We start from the raw sequence: 19,253 nt of genomic DNA on the forward strand, positions 1-19,253 counted from the left end.
ACCTAAAGCCCTGTGCACAATCCTGTCCCACTTTGAATCGCAGATACAGGTAACTTAGTAGCAGGAGCTGAGTTTTTGCAGAACCCACAGTAATCTTGAAGATTTTGAATGGAAAACTAAAAAGCCTCATGCCGCTGGAAGTGCCAGCCTCAGGACACAAACACTCTGCTGCCAAGTGGTTGCAAGGGGCCCTGGGGTGGCTCGTGGCCACGACCTCTGAAAATCAATCCTGGGAGAAGCGCCAGCCAGGGACAGTGCCTAATGGGTGATTTGGATACAACAGCCATGGTGTGGATAGTATGAGGTTTTAGCAGCATGGAAACACCATTTGGCTCCACCGGTGCAAACCACCTGCTGTGTCCCATGAGTGCTACCGTGCTGCAGTCACTGCAGGGTGGCTGCTCACAGGGAGCTGTCTGGGCAAGATAAATCCCCTGAGCTGAGTGCCTCTCGAAGCTTTGTGCTTTTATATGTTTCTCCCTGTGGAATCGGAAATGAACGTCACCGTGTGGCTGATCTGGTTACTGGCACAGGTGTATGAGCCACTGATGCTGGGTGCTCCTGAAGCCTGCTCGCTTCAGGGCGAGGGGAGCACTGCCTGCTCAGCTTGCCTGCCCTGTGCTGAAATCCTCCTCTTCACACGACATGGGCCTTAATCCTGGGAAATATTTGCTTCTCTCCTCCTGATGGGGCGCAAGGATAATTCAGTGCCTTGTGCTGAATACACTGTTCCTGAGCCCAGGGTGCTGTCCCCATGGCTAGGCAGAGGCTTGGTGCTCTGAGGACAACTGCCCCACTTGCCTGTGTGCCCTCCACTGCCCTGGAGCCATGACAAGCGGGTATCTCCCAAAGGCTTAAACACCAGCCTGCAGCCAGGTAATGACCCCTTGGTGCCATCCACCCCTGCTGACTGCGGTGTGTGCCCACTCACAGCTGTGTGCCCACATGGACCACCAGCGAGGATCTGAATTTACCTGGGGCTGAGCAGCCCGTGGAGGACAGGAGGGCTGGCACTGGACGATCTCAGTGTCATGGAAACACTTGGCAATGTGCTGCTTTCAGCGGGTGTCAAACAACTCTGAAGAATGGAGGTGAGATGGGTAAGTAGCTGCACCATGACGACCATCTAGAGGGGATGGTGCCTGGTCAGTATCTTTGTATTCTCTGTTCAGGTTTACCTTTTTACCAGCGGCTGATATTGCACATTGTCTTGTCTGCTGCCTGTTTTGGGAGGGAAAGAAACAATTTCATACCTTTTTGTGAAGCAGATAGTTAGTGGCTGTGACAACACACTAAAGACCAAAGGCATCAGGTTTTAAAGAGACTGTTAGATTCTTTAAATGTAGACCAGTAAAATCCACTCATCAGTGCTCTCTGGAGGTTGCTTGTTGAAGTTAGTAGGTAAATCATGAGTTTTCTGTGTTCTGGGGAATGACAATTGGCATAATTTCCAGTGTCATCTATGTTAATCAAGAGAGTAGACCAGATTCAAGATTAGCTATGGTGAAGGAAACACTTTTCATGTGTCTTTTCATGACATCCTGTAGAGCAGACTCGGTTAATTGGCATCCAGGTAAAAGAAAAATACGTTAGCCTGTCAAGAAAGGACAAGACAATGCTACTTCTGTTTGAGATGTGAACATTATTTTTATTTCCCATTTATGTGGACTTTAATGCTACCTGTTCTGTCTTCTGTTTTTGGAAATAAGAAGAATGTTAAAATGACAAACCAAGAGGAACTAGTGGTAGAAAAGTTAAAGAAAAATGGCTCATCGCTGGAAGAAAAGGAGGGGCAATCTTCCTCTGCAAGACCTCCAGTGCTTTGTGCAGAAGACAAGTGGTTCCTGCATAATGTCGATGTCCTAACACTGTGCAAAGATTCCCCTGGACAATATGTGCAAGGATGGAGCATACACAAATGCTAGAAGCTACAGAAATTTATAGTGCTGCCAAAGGAATATCCTTAGCCCATATTGTACTGTTGTAACCTGAAAGATAGACATTTCCATGATGTATTTAAATAAACAAAATCTCCAAACAATAGCATTGGAACTATTTCAAGGTCTGTGCTGGAATGTATTTGGGTATTACCTGATGTCTGTTATTTTAATTATAATTCCATTAGGAAGTATAGCTTAATGCAATGCTGAGGCAGATCAAGACTGGAAGATCTGGTCCTCAGCCAGATATCTAATATTTAAAGGCATATTTTTTATCATCTTCTGTAGCTAGAGGCTCTGAAGTCTGGAAACAAAGAAGTCTCACAAACAAAAACAAGTTGTTCTTTGAAGGGTGGAAATAATGAACCTTTTCTCCTCCAGGTTTTATGTTCTGTGCCCCGTTCTTCCCCTGCTCGCCCTGTCACTGCAATGGTCTCAGCTTCCATCTCCTGCAATGCCGTGTGCTCAGGCCTCTCCGCAGCTGATAGCTGTCCCATGCTGCCCAGCCCCTGGGTAAGGCAGGACCAAGGCGAGCTGTACCTGCCTTTGAGGTGTTTGCTGGCTAGGCATCTGGCAGGCCAAACAGAACAGGTGAGACCAATGACCATGCTGCAGCTGACTTCCATGCAAATTCCTAATTTAAATCTCTACCTTCTACTCAAGACTATGATTTTCTTCAGTATGATAGCTGCTGAATATGTCTGCCGTGTCCCAACAGGTCTGAAATCATTAGCAGAGAACTGGCAGACAGAGACTCAAACTCTTATTTCTCTTAGAGACCGAGATAAAAATTCAAAATGTACCTCATCAAAGTAGCAATGATCTCCTCCTCCCCATTTAACTGAGCCCTGTTAAATGAGGAGCCCTGCTCCAGTTATCTAGACAGCTTTTTCAGTGCAGGACACAAGGACACTCTCATTGACTCTTCTCATTCGGTATCTCTGAAGATAAAAGAAACCAAGTTCTGCAATGTGACTGTCAGCTTCACCGACTTCTTATGTGCCACTGTTATAGATTTGCTAATAAGTTAAGATTGATTGACTTCATTTGATTGATTATTTGATTTTATAAAATCAATTATGTAATAGAAATATAGAAGGATAAGAAATATATTTTAATGAAACTTATATAGTAAAAGCTGCTATAAGAATCCTCTGTACAGCCCCATACCAAGGCCGGAGGAATTGGTCAGAATCACCTAGTAGGAATGTTTAGAACTTAGATAACAGACTTAAGATTTGAGATGATTGTTTATATGCAACCTAGGAGAATGTACTCAAATGTCAAAATGAGAATTAATGTGAACTGGGGAAAGTCGAGTGAAGCAACCCATAGTTGCCGGCCAAGAAACAGTTACCTTAAGTCAAAGGTAATTCCGGCAGGGGAAGATTGAGACCACCGGCTCATATACCGCCTACCCAAATCGTACCCCAGACCCATTTTTGGACCTTTCTAACCTTTACTGCGCAGAATCGGATATGGTAGGAGAGTATGTTAATGATTTATGGGAAATATTATGATTATGCATGAATACTTAATGAATATGTATGACTGAGTTTTATATAAGGTGTATGATTTTGAACCATGGTGTGCATCGATCGTGAGAGGACTCACTCACGCACCCGGCCGTCAATAAAGAAGTGTCTGCTTATCTACATCACATTGGTGTCGATAAGTTCTTCATTCCGAGATTTCAGTAACACCACTGCATTTTAAGGCCTGAACATGACCCTGAAAGGCAGGCAGTATCTCAGTTATACTTGACGTTACCTCTTGAAGCTATTGCGATGACAAAGCAATTAATCGGTATGAAGTTTTGCCATTTCAGACGTCTTTCTTCGCAACACATTGTGCTGGTTTTGGCTGGGGTAGAGTTATTTTTCTGCATAGTAGGTAGTATGGGGCCATGTTTTGGATTTGTGCTGAAGACAGTGTTGATAATACAGGGATGGGGGTTTTACTGCTGAGCAGTGCTCACACTGGATCAAGGCCTCTTCTGCTCCTCACAGCACCTCACCAGTGAGTAGGCTGGGGGTGCACACAGGTTGGAAGGGGACACCGCCGGGACAGCTGACCCCAGCTGACCAAAGGGATATTCCATACGATGCGATGCTCAGCTTATAAAGCTGGGGGAGGAAGAAGGGAGGAGTCATGGTGTTTTGTCTTACCAAGTGATCGTTATGCATGATGGAGCCCTGCTGCCCTGGAGATGGCCGAACACCTGCCTGCCAGTGGGAAGTAGCGAATGAATTCCTTGTTTTGCTTTGCTTGTATACGTGGCTCTTTCTTTACTTATCAATCTCAACCCATGAGTTTTCTCACTTTTACTTTTCTGATTCTCTCCCCTGCCCCACGAGGGGGGAGTGAGTGAGTGGCTGTGTGGGGCTTAGTTGCCGGCTGGGGTTGAACCATGACATATATCTACTGGAGTATAAAACATTACCTGAAAAATACTCTGCTCAGTTAACTCTTGCTTCCAAAACTGCTGAAAAACTCTCAGGAGGTGCTCTGTCACTGACATCAGGAAAATCTTTCTGTCTATATCACCTATAACCAAAGTAAAACAGCCACTCTTATCCCACAAAAGTCTAACTCCAGCAAAATCCACAGGAAGGCAGGGCAGGGATACACAGGACCTCATTCCATCCACACCTTTACCATCACAGATGGCCATGTCGCTGTTAGAAAATTAGAAAGCTCCAATTCAAAAGACAGTTACTGTATTTTGAGTAACATTAATACATTTATTTAATTGTAATTTACTTTTCATTCATAAAAAGGACAAAGCACGGTCCTGCTCTACTCATTTGAAAAAAAAAAAAGATAAAAAGTAACTAAAAAAACAGTTCAATATTCATCAGTATCAAATAATAGTAATATCAATTTTTCTGAAATATAAAGAAACAACAAATATGTCTATCTATATAAACTTTAATTAAGAACCTTGCATTTTATAGCAGATGATACATTAGTTAGTTTTATTTGACAACAATTTGAAACTGAAGGTCCCAGTCAAATTTACACAATTATGCGAAACAGAAAAATCTCCAACTACCTGATCAGTATGTAAGACCTACCTCATCTGTGTTGCTGATTTGAAAAAAAGAAGTGGCTTTCCTTCCCAGGTCATATCCATGCAAAAACTAAACAGTTTTGCTTTTTACACCGTGTATTAGAAAAGTAAAAGGCAATCATGCATTTGGCAAAAGATTTAGTTGTGGTTGTAGATTATATAAAAATGAGTCATACTGCAAAAGAACCAAACCAAATGAAACACAATAAAACACTTTTTTTTTTGTTTTTGTACAGAAGGCTTACAGCGTATTAGTTTCTTATGTATGAAGACAGCTCATTTCTCTTTCAAATAATTACACAATTTATGAAACTCAGTAGTGTTTGACACTTTGACATTCCTCTATAGGGAAGTTATCACTTTCACCTATTTAAAAAATTTTCATCTTGTAACAAACAGTTAAAATTAAACTAAAACAGTATTATTGATATTTCTTAATGAAGACTCTACACTTTTACATGTAAATATATAGTACAAAATTATACAAATAAAAGAAGGGGGTGTAAATTATTAATAGACCTATTCTTGCCTCATGTAAATATTATTATTACGGACCTCTACAGTATCAGTTCTAAAAAGATAAAATCTATTTCTAAGTAGCTAGCAAGGTTGTGCTAATAAAATATGATTCAAAGCTTATAATTCTTGAAGCATCAGACATTGCACTATTACTTGAGCCAGCTGATTCAGTATCACTGTGTTTCTTCAACATTCACACTCAAACTAATTCCCAGCACACCATGGAAAATGAAAGGAATGTGCATTTCTTTAACAACTTAAAAAAACCTCAAACAAATCAACAAAAAACCCAACACTGAAACACTCTAGACACAGTCAGAACAAAAACATTCTGTCTCTAGTAGAGTTCCCATTTTGCAAAGGCCATAGTAAACATTTAGCTTCGACTAACAGTTGGGATCTGACTTTCATGTACTAACACACAGTTGGATCATTCAGTACTCTGTCAAATAGGGAAACGGTCTCAGAACTTTAAAACTCTTATTTACAACACTATGAACATTAGAATAATATCAAGTTCTTGGAAAAAGCATATAATTCTCCCAAATGTACACCTTCATTACAGGAAGGTAACATCTGGCATCTGCAGCATAAAAAATGTAAATATAATATTTTTTTTTACTGTGCTACTCTGTTTTTGCCATTTATTGTATATCTTTTTCATTTTTTTAATATATTTTAAATCTTTTCACTTTAAAAAATAACATGTTTCCTACCATTTCATGGTCCATTTGGCTGATCTTAACATGGACTCCCTCTCCAAACTCCTCAGTGTTATATTGCTACCTTAATAATAATAATAATAATAATAGTCATAATACTAAATCAAAACCAATACATTATGTTGCTTCCCTGAAAGCTGACATTTGACTCCTAAAATCAGCAACAATGACCATAACAATTTTTCAACAGAACGGTTTTAAGAAAATAATATAGTAAATCATGTGTCAGTGAAGCACAGGTAAATTCCTTTAAGCTAAGCATGCTGTGCACATCTCAGGTGTTCTGATTATATTTAAAATAAAAAATTCCTTGTCACTGATTTTTATTTCAAGTCCTTCAAATTCTATCCAATAGCCTCAAGAAATATAGCTCTAGAAAAATGAAATGTTTTTGCTTTGACTGTCTCTCTAAAAAACAGTAATCCCAATAAATGATGATGGGGCCATTCAAAAATATGCAGTACACAAAACATATAGGATAGTACAGACAGACGTAGTACTCTTACATTTATCACATACAATCAACATTTCAATCTCTATTATATTTCACGATTTGTTATTCAAGTTAAAGCACCTACGTATGGTGATTTTACTTTCACTGTACAGCCTATGTTATTGGGTTTTAACACTGTAACTTGCCCCATTGGACCAAATCATGCAACTGTCACAGATCAGCATAAGTGTTTTATAAGGCATATTGGAACAAGTTAAAAATATTTCTTAGCCTTTCAAAAGTTGATTTACTTCATGAAGGAGTTCCTGGATGCCTCAGTCCTCTTAAAGTTCACAGGAAATTGTAGGGTAATTTACTTTAAAGTGTAATTTATTTGGCTTAGGATGGTGCCACAGAATCAAAAAGAGTTGCGGTCCTCATCTTCAAAAGGAGTCCCTTGTGTTAGGCGGAGGACAAGGTAAACCCAGCTACATTCAGAATCCCGAGCAGGCAAGGACACCCAGGGCAGGCACCACCAGGACCAGGAGCAGAGTCGGCACTCCAGCATCGGCACCTGCATATCAAACAGATAACACCACCACCTCGGTCTTACTTCAGCAATACTGATGGCGGGGGGAGGGGAACAACCCTGAATGCAAGCAAGAATGTGGGGTATGAAGGCTGGAAAACCAGCTGGTGTCCCTCAGCACGGCCCCTACCTGTATGGATAATCTGAAACAGACAAAGAGACTTGCTGCAGTACAGCAGAGAATCCCCTCTTTTGTTCTGCAAGAGGTGTTTATGCAACGTGTTTATACAAGCAGCAAGGCCATTCAGAACACATCAGCGTATTTTGGTTTGGCCGGTCCAGCAAGCCAGGAGGTTATACCAGGAGGTAAAAGGTCAAAATAAATATTTAAACATGTGAAAACAAAATTAATGGAGTCTTTGAAATGTGACAAAGCAAAGAGACACCTTTAGAAATGTTAATGTTCGTATGATCAGCAATAATCTGAGAGATGTCAAAGAGCCCAGTCCGTCTGCCAGATTACGAAGTCCAGATGGCTGATTTATAGCAGTGTGGCATTTACATCTGTTACAAGTCACAAGGGTCTTTCTTAAACAAATATTTTAAGACAAAAAATATTAACTGACAGCTTACAAACTTTACGTGACTCACTGTGGAAAACAGGCATAAGAGTTGCCATTATGTCAAATGGCTTGTGTTGCCATGGTCCAGCTCCCTGTTAAGAAGCATCTATATGAGAAAATAACCCAGCCAAACTGTGCCTGGCTGTCAGTCTTGGAGATGGGCCAAAGGAACTAGAGAACAGGCTATTCTTTCAACCCAGAGAGGGCTCATCTAGGTCAGGATGGTAGTGGGTAGGTGAGCAGTGCAGGACCCAGCTGACTGCTCATCTTGCTGTTGAACACAGTCTAAGGACAGAAGTGCTTGCAGGCGGTGGTGACAGTCCTGAGGAGCTGCTGGAACTGTCTCGCTGGGTGGCTCTCCAGCAGATGGTTGACTAAATGAGGAAAAACCATACTGAAAAAGTAACACGTGAACCAAATGGCACAGATTTCAGCAGGTAGCCCTGTTTTACCTAACAACGGGCACAGTATGACAAATTTCAAGTATTCTTTCATAGAATTTAAAGTCCCAAAAAAAGCATTTACATTTTCTCATCAGACCTCTTGTAAGGACAAGTAAGTCACATTATCTGGTCCAGCACCATGCAGGCTCCCAGAATGACAGATCTGTAGGTTTTGCCTGTTTGCCGCAGAAGTTTCTGCATCTTTCAGTATAAATAAAGAGCTTAATTCTTCATTTTGTGTCTATCTTAAACCTCCTATTAATAATGTACTTTACTAATTTTAAGTTAGCAAAACTGAGGGTGAAAAAAATGCTGGTTTGAAGTGAGAATCTGGCCAAATAAACACCTGTAAGTTACCTTCAAGTGTTTTTTTCTTACACTATTTCCTACCCACAATAACAAGGAGAAAGTAAGAAAACTAGCTGATAACAAAAAAACATTTTTATGAAGTTTGTTGATTAAGTCCAAATAAGAAAACTTCAGAGTTCACCAGCCCATCAGCTTTCTGTGGATAGATGAAAGTGATAGCATTTAGTCTTTTGTGATTCCTATATAACTGCAGAGGTTTTTTTCTCATGGGTTTTTCACAATATGTCTCAATACACTGTGGGTTTGACGTCCTTCAGATCAGCATCCTCTCTGATGTACCATACATGTACTATTTGCAATTCCAAGATGAAAGTTTTGTCCCCCAAAGAAGAAGGATGATCATATACAGTCTTAATTTTCATACTGGGCAGAGCTTCTCCTCTTTGCAGAGTCATTTAATTGAGCCTTCATCTGCAGTCCCTCATGTTCACAGCACTATCTACTCTTCCCATTTGGCTTTAAACAGCCCCACTCCAAACACCGGCAGCTTTCATGCAGTTGTTCAGAAAGACAGTTGGGAGCACATCCCAAACTAGAGTGCTTGGTCTTCTTTCCTCACAGCTGGCTTATTAGAATACTTCAATACAATACAGTATTAGGAACTGAATCCTGAGCATTGGTATGGTGGGAATAATCATGTTTCAGCGGATATAAAGAGCATGGGTATGTTCTCACTGGGCAGAGCTGGGTCTAAAGGTACATTTCATCTCAGTGCTCTCTCTCTAGAGAAGCCGTTAGAGGAGTGTGTGCCCTCCCCACCCCAGGAACAGAAGTATGCTAGTATGCTTATGAGGTGACCAAATGCCACACAACAGGATGTGCCTACTGCTGCACATATGCACTTATGTACAGTTTGTCACCCAGCAAATCACTTAACAAAAAGGGGACCATAAGCCACTGGCAAACAGAAGGCCCGACTTGTTTATTGGGCTTCAGTGGTGAATTTAAGTCTTATTAGAAAGGCAATGTCTCCTGACCCATGGATGAAGCTCTATGCAGACCCCCTCAGGGATATATATTCAGAGGTCAGCCTCCAAGATGAAGACAACTGTTTCTCTTCCCATTTCTACCACAGAAAGTGGAAACGAGTATTTTTAGATGATCCTGGTTTCTGCATTATCTCACCAGGGAGAAAGCCCACAGCATCTGCCAGCAAGCCATGATTTTAGAGCTTTCCCCACAGAATTTATTTCCAATTTCAGCCATATTCCTCCTATTGTCCCCCTTCTTTGTACGTCCACCACCCTACTCCTCCTGACTGTGGTCCTTACTTAAATAAAGTCTTTCTGCTGCTCCACTCTCCTTGCTGTCCCCCATACTAAACTCCACCCTTTTTCTCTTGCTTCTGACACTTCAAAACTCTTCTCTGCTCCTACCCTTTCCTCTACTGCTGTAGGGATGTTTTCTGAAGTCAAGACTTCTTCCTAAGTCCTTTCTGATATCCAAACACTTGGAAAACCAAGACAAGAGACCTATCAAACCTTCTTCATCAGCTCAATTAATCTGTAAAAAGTACATTTCTATGAATAGTACATTTTTCCATAGGAAGTAGTATGTTCACCTCAGTGAGAGCTAAAGTTAAGGAAAATACTGGAAGATTGCTTTTGTAAGTATCTATAAACAGAGGCATTTTATGCTTAAGATGAATATGAATGTACACTCAAATACATCCTCATACATAACAACTGCACATTTCGGCAACTGGGAAAGTATGGGGATATATTTATCTGTATTTTTTAGTGATTTATGAGACATTAATCTTTTCTGTAGTCTTTATCCCTAAAAATCAATGTAGTGGCTCTTAATGAATAATAGCCACAGGAAAAAAAGATAATCCAGATCCCATATTTAAAAATATCCACTGAAAATGTGTTCTGCCTTTGTCAGACCAGGATAACGCAGTTTCAAAGACACAACTAAACTCGTATTTTGAATGCTTCCAATGAAGGCAAACATGAAAAAAACTTTGCTGGGTGAAGCTGAATGATAAGCAAGTATGAGGAAATTTCTATCTGCATGTAACTGTCCTACAAAGAGAAAGGAATAACAAATCTTGCCCTGAGATGTGCCTCACTGGCTCCAGAATTAATAGTTAGAAGCTCACTCCATTACAGCAGTTCTTCACAAGGTTTAGGCACTGCTGCAGAGATGTGTATAACAGCTTTCCACAATAGGGCAAATCCTACCCTTAGATAGCACATTAACAGAACATTAGGAGGACAAATACACATTAAACAGATCATCTCCTCTTTTTGCTTGTTAGATTACTGACCTACATGTCAGGAATCATAATTTACTGGAAACACCCTTCACCACTGCATGACAGCCAGTACGCTCCAGCAGCCCATGAATGGAAATTAATGCTAAGTTTTACCTGAGTGCAGACTACAGATTTAATTCTGTGCAGTAATGCAATTGTGATCTGTCAGTTTTAACAATCTTTAGAAACTAGAGAAACGCCAGATAAAGACTTAATGAATGTGCACAAATAAACATGTGGAGGTAAATTAAAACAGAAGGATTATTAAGCTCCTTCTGAAGTCTGTCCAGGTATGAGCTGGATACATTTAGCACTTAAAGATTCATTCTCCCCTTCAGAGTTATAAAGTGTGATCTCTCCTCTCAACCAGCATCTTGCTTATCCAGTGTGCATGCAATTGCAAACTACACTCATCAAAGCCAAGACCAAAACCTTATCAGTATCACATAACCTAACTACCCCTCTAACACACTCTAATATCCACACATAGTTTATTTCTTTCAAACACACATCTTAAATTTGTTTGGTTTTTTTTCCAACAGCCTGAAGCAAAAGTTGTGAAATCTTGCAGCATTCCCATGGAGGAATTACTACTGTCTGCTATAGAGTTTCTGTAGCTCATATTTTTAAGCCTAGGACTAAACCATCTGCAGAAACATACACTCAGAATGTAGTTAAACATCAAATAGAATTTGTATAGGATGTGTGCAGTTAACAGAACTTTTTTCCTGTCTCCTGTTCTCGCAGCCTTTCTCACAAGTGGTCATTTATTTGAGTAAATTAAGAGAACAACAGCTGGACGGGTTTTCCTTCAGCAAGATCTTTACATATCATTTACCAGGAACTCCTGGTAAAGTCCCACAAATTGACAGCCCTCTATTTGTATTTTAAATTCTTTGTTGCCATTTCAATCACATAAAGTCTAGGATGAAATCTTTTACATTTCTGAATGGAGATCCTAGATTTTACTGACGTCTTGAACAGTATGCAAGTCTTCCAATTATTCTCAAAAGACATGAAATCTATTTAATGCCTAAAAGAAACAGTTCAGACTTTGATGTATTTTCCAAGCCTTTGTAACAAGCTGTTACATCATTATTTTCTTTAAATGTTACTTATCTTTAAGATATGACATTTTTGGCCCTTTTCCCAACATCAGTATCTTTTTATACTGGATTGTAAAAAAAAATAAATATCTATAGAGGCCTGTTTAGAAAACTTACTTCCATCAGATCTGTGAACCTGGAAATTAGTTACTGGTCATCTGTGAAGTTGTCATAGGTGAATAACTTCTCTTTCTCAGTGGGAAAGTGTTTGTCCTGCCAACATATACAAACTACAATCTATTCCTTGGCAAATCATGAGCTGATCCTGTTGTGGCGAAACTCCTTCTCTGCTTTTGCTGTCAGGAAAGATTGTTGAAGAATTAATTTGTATTAAATGACATCAGTTCTCTTAGTTTCCAGGTACTGAACATCAAGGGGGATGCCTACATGACTGTTCTAGTTTGAGGAGGAGCGTGTTTTTAAAGTGAGTATCTCAGCCATCCTTTTTATTAGGGTTTATTTCGCAGGACCGGATTAGAGATAGCGCAAAGAAAAACCTGACATGAACACAGAGTGTGGAGCTGAATACTCAGTGCCACTCTTTCTCTCCACAGATTCACTCCCCTTGTGCTCCACAAATTGTTCAGGTAGATGCAGACTTGCTATCTGAATGATACAGTCGCTGCAACACATTTTGCACGACACAAGTTATCATACATTTAGTAAGAGTAAGGAAAAGAGAAATTTTTCTTACCAGGACTGATATTTTATGTGATTCATAAAGGATTTAAGTTTGTAATGTAAATTTTATAATTTGTATAGAAATGTGTCTGCCTTTGTGTGTGTTTTGCAAAATAGATTTCTTTTTTCTGAATGAATGGCCAAACATCCACCCATTTTCCTGTAAATCATATTCTCCTTTTGGTCCAGGATCCAAGGACCAATCTTCTGTTGGAGCTATCTGGTTTTATATGTCTCCTTTTTATTTTAAGAAAGGTAAATGCAAAGCCTTCTCATATTCTGCTTCTCCTTGCTTCTAACTAAGCTTGTCCACTTCTCTGGAAAAAAGTTAGGCCATCTGAAAATAAAGAAAAAAGTGACTTTTGCCTGCTCCACTTGTTAGTTTCAACATCTGTTAGGTTTCATTAATACCTGTTTTATGAGTATTTTTATATTTACCCAGGTAGAAGAGGAAAGCAGGAATGGAGAAATGGAATTTCTTCAGGCTAAACTACACTGCATAAAAGAAGTGGCTGAGTTTGTAGTTCTGTCAACTAGTTTCTGAAAAGAAAATCCACTTTTCCCAGCTGGAAATACTGTCTTCATAAAAGACTAATGCAAACGAAATAGCTAGTATCAGCTGACATGATTTAAATCCTGTTATCCCTATTAATGGTAAATGGAAAATAACTAAACTAATTAGAATATGCTTATCTTGCATCACTGGCATCACTGCTAAGTCATGGGTCCAACTTTCCCTTGTCTAGGAATACCTTTGTTTGGGCACGAGGAAATTTTCCTCTTACCTCTGCCATAAACCTTTCAAGAAAGGTGCTATGGAGTAATTCACAACCCTGTGAATTACTGTTTTGCAGCAGAGTAGATATATAGGATGGAAATAATGCTGTCATGCATCTGCCCATGCTTTGTGCTGTGTGGTTTGCATCTGTGGAACAGCTTTAAAACTATGATATGATAAAGAAAGAGAACATTAAAAACATATTTGAAGTGTTGCTGATGGTCTGGGTGGTTTGTCCATCCCATGGTTTAGTACGTCTTCTCCTGCTTGAAAATCCATACGCCAGAGCCAAGTAAGCGCGTTGTTTTGTTCTGGCAATGGCACCTGGTGTGCTGGCAGTGTAGGCAGGCAGCAGCAGGGGCTTCTTTTCCATCAACTCCGGCCCTGCTACAGACCTGGGCTGCCAAAATGAAAAGATGCCTTGGACTCTGAGGAAAGTGAGATAATTTTTAGTCCATAGGCTAGTGGGCAACTGTCAATAAATGTAGACTATTTCTGAAATACTTCTTCCCCTTCACATATATTAATGTTCATCACAGATTCTTTTGCACGGAGAGCTAAGTAGAAGATGACAGATAACTTTAAATGTACACTTTTAAAGTAGTATACTCAACAAGTAATAGCAAGAACAACTACGGAGGTCCTCCTGTGACCCAGACAACAGTTGTATTGTACTTTACAAGAATTTTGTGGGTTTCAGGATCACTGCTATGACTTAAAAGGCTTGTCATACCTTTCAGCATCTGCCCTGTCTCTCCAGCTGTGAGCGGTCACTCCAGACAAACTGGCTCACCAGGAATACTGCCAGGCCAAGGAAGGCTGAATCATGTGCTCATCTAGGACGAGGTGCTGACTGCTGGAAACTGCCTGCTGAAGCAGCAGGAGGAGCTCGGAGTGAGTTTCAGCAGCTTGCCCCTATAGAAAAGCTTATCTGTGATTACACTGATTGTCTGGTGGGGCAAAACACTTGGCTGTAAAAGTTCCCACATACATCTATTCTGCATTGCCTCAGAAATTACGGTTTTGGCAGTCATTCAGAGGAATTCAGTCATCCCCTGAGAGAGCCATTGACAAGTTTTTCATCAAAAAGGACTAATTTTTTTAGGGAAAAATGGGAGGCCAGAAAAGGAAGTTTCATTGTAACCCTGAACAGAAGAAAACCAACAGATTTTCTTTGGCCAGCTGGTGTGTCTTGGGATTTCTGAGTGAGGAACCTGCTCTTCCTTGTTCAAGAAAACAGGGGTTTTTGAATGCTTTTACAAATAAATTCACCCCAAGCATACACCAGATGTGTCATTCCTTTTCACTTGCAAATAGTCCACATTTAAACAACCACACAGTACAATGGGAAAACAGTAGAAACTCTTCAGGTGCAAAATGGTGGTGAATTAATGGGAAAAAAATGGGGAAAAAACCACCCCGCACCATAATTTTGGAATTTCTGAGTTCTTGGGAACAAATGGGGCACATATAATCACTGAGGTACATTAAAAGCCTGTCTTAAAAATCTTCATCTTTCAGCCTGGACGCCTGGCTCACATATCAGATGAAGAAGGATGCCCTCAGCTTCTACAAGAGTAGAAGCACCCAATCTCAACGGGCTGGATGACAGTGCTTGCTTCATGGTAGGGAAAGGCTGCCATCCCTCCACAGCATGTGACAAGACCTGCACAGCATGCACAGTGCAGTGCAGGGCTCACACTCATGAAGCTGATCATGTGTTATACAGTCTTTGCCTATAGGTAAGTCCCATCACCACACAGCCCTTGAGAAAGAGGAAGGTAAACTGGAAGGCAGGCAGTGCTCCCAAAACACAGCTTCCCTCCCTCTGCTCCCTGAGTGCAGCAGCACAGCAAGCAAGGAGCAACAGAATCACCCAGGGCTGGGAAGCAACACAGCGAATATGTCACTGATGCAACCAGTGGACTGAGAAGCAGCAAAGAAAATAAGTTATTCCAACAGGCCAGCTCAGCTTAAATTTGGCCTTGCTGTTCAGCAAGCCAGAGAAAATCTTGATTCAGGCATGAAAGTTACTGCATAAAGGAAGAGAGCAAACAGTGCCTAGGAAGTGCCTCCAGAGCAAAATAATGTAATTTTTACTGATAAGGATACACTTTGAAGAACTGGGTAGTGTTAAACCAGAAAGGTCAATACAATTTTCTAAGGTAGCTGGGTAGCAGGTTGTCTGGTAAAGGAGACAGAAAGGAACAGGCAGGATGAAGGATCTTAGAGGGCTGCATAAACAAGAGAAAAGGTACACTGGTTAATACAAAATCTTTACTGGGAATGCTCCGATTTTCCCAGTTCCAAACATGGGTAAAATAAAAGGAGAAACAGATGATGGTAGAAACTAGCAAGAACACATTAAAAAATGAGTAGGGGGTTAGTGTAGAAATTGTTCCTACTCTGATACATTTGTTGGCAACTCCATTTGGCTTTCTAAGAAAGTAATTTTTGGATTGTGAGGACACAGAAAAGGCTGTGATTAGTACTGCGTGCCCCTCCAGCTGAGCACATAATTTTAGTGTCCTGATACAGAAGTACTAACAGCCATTGTAACTGAGTGTAAACACTTCCTTTAAAGCCAGATAAAGCTTTTTACCTCCATAATGTCAGAAAAAGATTTGAAACACCCCATCGCTGGGTTCTATTATTATAGAAAATAACTTAGAAATCCATTAAATAACTGGTTTAGGGAGAGAGAGAAAAAAATCTTCTCATGTAGAAATAAATCAGGGAAACATTTTTTTACAGATAATATCTAAATGAGCCAGCAGTGCCTAAACCCAGCTTTAAACAGCTGATCATCTCTTCAGATGAGTGACTTATGTTGCTGCATCAAATTCCACATTTCATGTATTTCTGCTCAGCTGCATTAAAACATCATGCTGAGTTACAGAATTTAAGCACAGAAAGGATCATTATGTCTTTTAATATATATCCTGTATCATCAAAATATTTCCTCATATACAATATAGTTCAAGTAGTCTTTTACTCAAGTTGTTCCTGCCCTGAGTCCAGGAAGACGGATTTTTCTAAAACACACCTAAAATGGCTCACAGCTTTGATTTAGAAACACCAGAAATTGAAAAGCTAAAAATCAAGCAGATTGTCATGCTTCTGGAGAAGAAATTTATAAACTAATCTAACAGAATTTCTCTCCTGATAAAGTTCTTACTTCAGTCACTCAATTAGCTAGAGCCACAAGCACCAAATTTGATACTCTGAAATGTTCACATGAACTTAATTGAAGGATGCTTCTGACAACTCCTCCTTCCTTTCCCACTGGCTTAATATAATTGTGTTGAAGAGGCACAGAAGACAGAACAAGTAGCACTCTTCCAGTGCCTACTTCTAAGAACTCTGTTGTCAACTCATCATCTCTGGCTTCTATGAACAGGGTTTGGAACTCAGTGAAAGTATAATATATGGCACTAATCTTTAAAGGCAAGAACATTTTGACATTGAAGTCTCTCAAGTATTCTGAAAAGGGCACGGAGCATTTCAGTATGGAATAAGATGCACTATTTAATATATCTAAATCTATCTCTCTGTACAAAAAGGGCACAAAATACAAGTATTTGGTATGGTCACTGGCACTCAAAGGTAAGTTCAAGCTAGCAAATATGTGATTTTATCTACTCTTTGTACCTGTAGCAACAAATATATCTATTTATACTTGAATACAAACCTGCCAAATAACCACAGTGCAAAATGTACTTCTAATGAAACATTTATCAGTTTTCAGGAGCACAAAATGCCTCGTTGTACCTGGTTGCACCTGGTTGTCTAGTCTGACCACCCACTCACATCAGGGCTGTCGCCAAAACTGGATGTTGTCAGCTGCATCTTTGCTTAGCTGAGTCACAGAAATCCCCGAAGCTAAGAACTGCAGACTCCCTCTGGGTAACCTGCTCCAGTGCTGCACTGCGCTCTGGGTGAGGTTCTTCCTGATGTCCAGACTGAACCTCCCAAATTGCAATTTCTGGCCACTGCCCTACATTATATCATCTGCCATCACCAAGACTTTGGATTCATCATCTTTCTAACTGCTGTTAATACAGTTATGTGCTTCTGTTAGATCGCCTCTCTCCACCATGCTAGACCTTGGTGCTTATTAAAGGAACTAGATGCTATGATACTTCCTTAATACTGAACTAAAGAGCTGTGCACCTTCCTTACTACTAGAGTGTTTCTAAAAGTCCCTCAGACGTTGCCACTGAAGTAACTGGAAAACTATCACTGCTGCCTTTGTCAAAGAATCACTGGATTTTGTTCTCTTAAGAGAGAGGCTTTATCAAAAGGTATTTTACAGCAATGTCTAACCTAGGTCTTCTGAATCACTCTCCTTGCTAAGAAGAAAAGGAGTCTGGCTAGGTTAGGTGCATAAACCTGAGAGGTATGAGTATGCCACCACTCCAAGGCACCCATAAAAAGTAACCGCTGAACTGAAAAATACCACAAGGATTTGAATAAGGCAGTTCCACGTCTTGCTACTGAAAATTAAAACACCTAAGAATCGTCATGACTAGAAAGTATTCCTTTCTTCATTCCTTCACCCCTGTGATCATGCCTGCAATCCTGTCTAGATTATTAAGGGGGAAAAAATTAATGAGATGAGTCTTCCAAAGATTACTTTAAATCACTCTAAATGTTATTTGGCTGGCTTTGAATTCTCAAAGCAATTAAAAATACTGTATAAATATAGTTCAATAGTCAAATGTCCTACCAAGAGGTGAAAGCAGAATATGCATTTGCATTAAATTAAATCATTATGCATCAAAGGGATTACACTATTAAAGCAAAACACTAATCTTGGCATTCACTCTATGAGCTATGTGATTTTTTCTGTGATATTCTTTTTTGCTATGTTGCTGCATTTAAGCGTAAGAGAGTTAAATAACAATCTTTTTTCCCCATCTTGTTCTAATGGTAGAGTACAATGAATGTAAAATACCAAGCATTTTATTTTATAAAAGGGAAGGAGTACAGTGTTCCTGTGTTGGTGTAATAAAAAATCTGAAGGTACCTGTATGATATCTCAATGGTTGGATAAATTAATGAAGAAGTATATTCAGCCAAACTGAATGTCAGACCTTTAATTCATTGGTGAATTGATGGTCCTACTGAAATAGTGGCCATCAAAAGCTTGCTGAATTTTTTTTAAAAAGGTATTCCTGATTGCACAGTAAACCAAAATTTATTTCTCTTCTCCTCCTTAAACATTTTTTAAAAGTCAGTCGTTGTTTGCTGGGTAACATCCAGGCTGGTGAGAACAGTAAAGAAAGTTTTTAAGGGTTTATGAAGAACTAATCCTTTATCCATCAGCTAAGTGTTATCCAGGCATTTCATAGTACACTTTCTTGAAGCTGGGAGTATATGATCAGGTTCAGTGAGTCTGATCAAAGGCCCGTTTAGCTCAGGACACTGACTCCAGCGTCTGTAGTAGATGTAGCGGAAAGGAAAAAAAAAATCATGACACGCAGAACATATATTCTTTCCCACTTGTGTCAAAGCTGCTCCTGAGCTACTTTGTAGCTTCTGTTCAGTAGCTCCTGAGTCAAAGGCTGAATAAAGGACTGTTTTAAATTAGGGCTGACAGACCAACCCTCTATTTATAACTTTGCCCTGCACAACATCCTGTCACAAGAAATTCCACAATTTAATTTTGTGCCATGCAGAATAGTATTACTTTGATAGTTTTCAATCTGCTGCCTGCTAATTTTACTGAGTACTGTCATGTGAAGAAAAGTGAATGATCTTTCCCTGCTTACCTC

General features: G+C 39.9%; 1 protein-coding gene across 1 annotated transcript in view; it reads right to left on the minus strand.

The window, feature by feature from the left end:
- Positions 1–4,659: 4,659 nt before the first annotated feature.
- CNTN1 (contactin 1) overlaps positions 4,660–19,253 on the minus strand; it is a 244,415-nt gene continuing 229,821 nt past the window's right edge. The window contains exon 25 of the mRNA XM_037390093.1: positions 4,660–7,261. Within this exon, the coding sequence (XP_037245990.1) occupies positions 7,182–7,261 (80 nt within the window). The 3' untranslated portion in view covers positions 4,660–7,181. The remainder of the gene's footprint in view (positions 7,262–19,253) is intronic.

The sequence above is a fragment of the Falco rusticolus genome, chromosome 5, assembly GCF_015220075.1.
Source record: "Falco rusticolus isolate bFalRus1 chromosome 5, bFalRus1.pri, whole genome shotgun sequence".
NCBI classification, from domain to species: domain Eukaryota; kingdom Metazoa; phylum Chordata; class Aves; order Falconiformes; family Falconidae; genus Falco; species Falco rusticolus.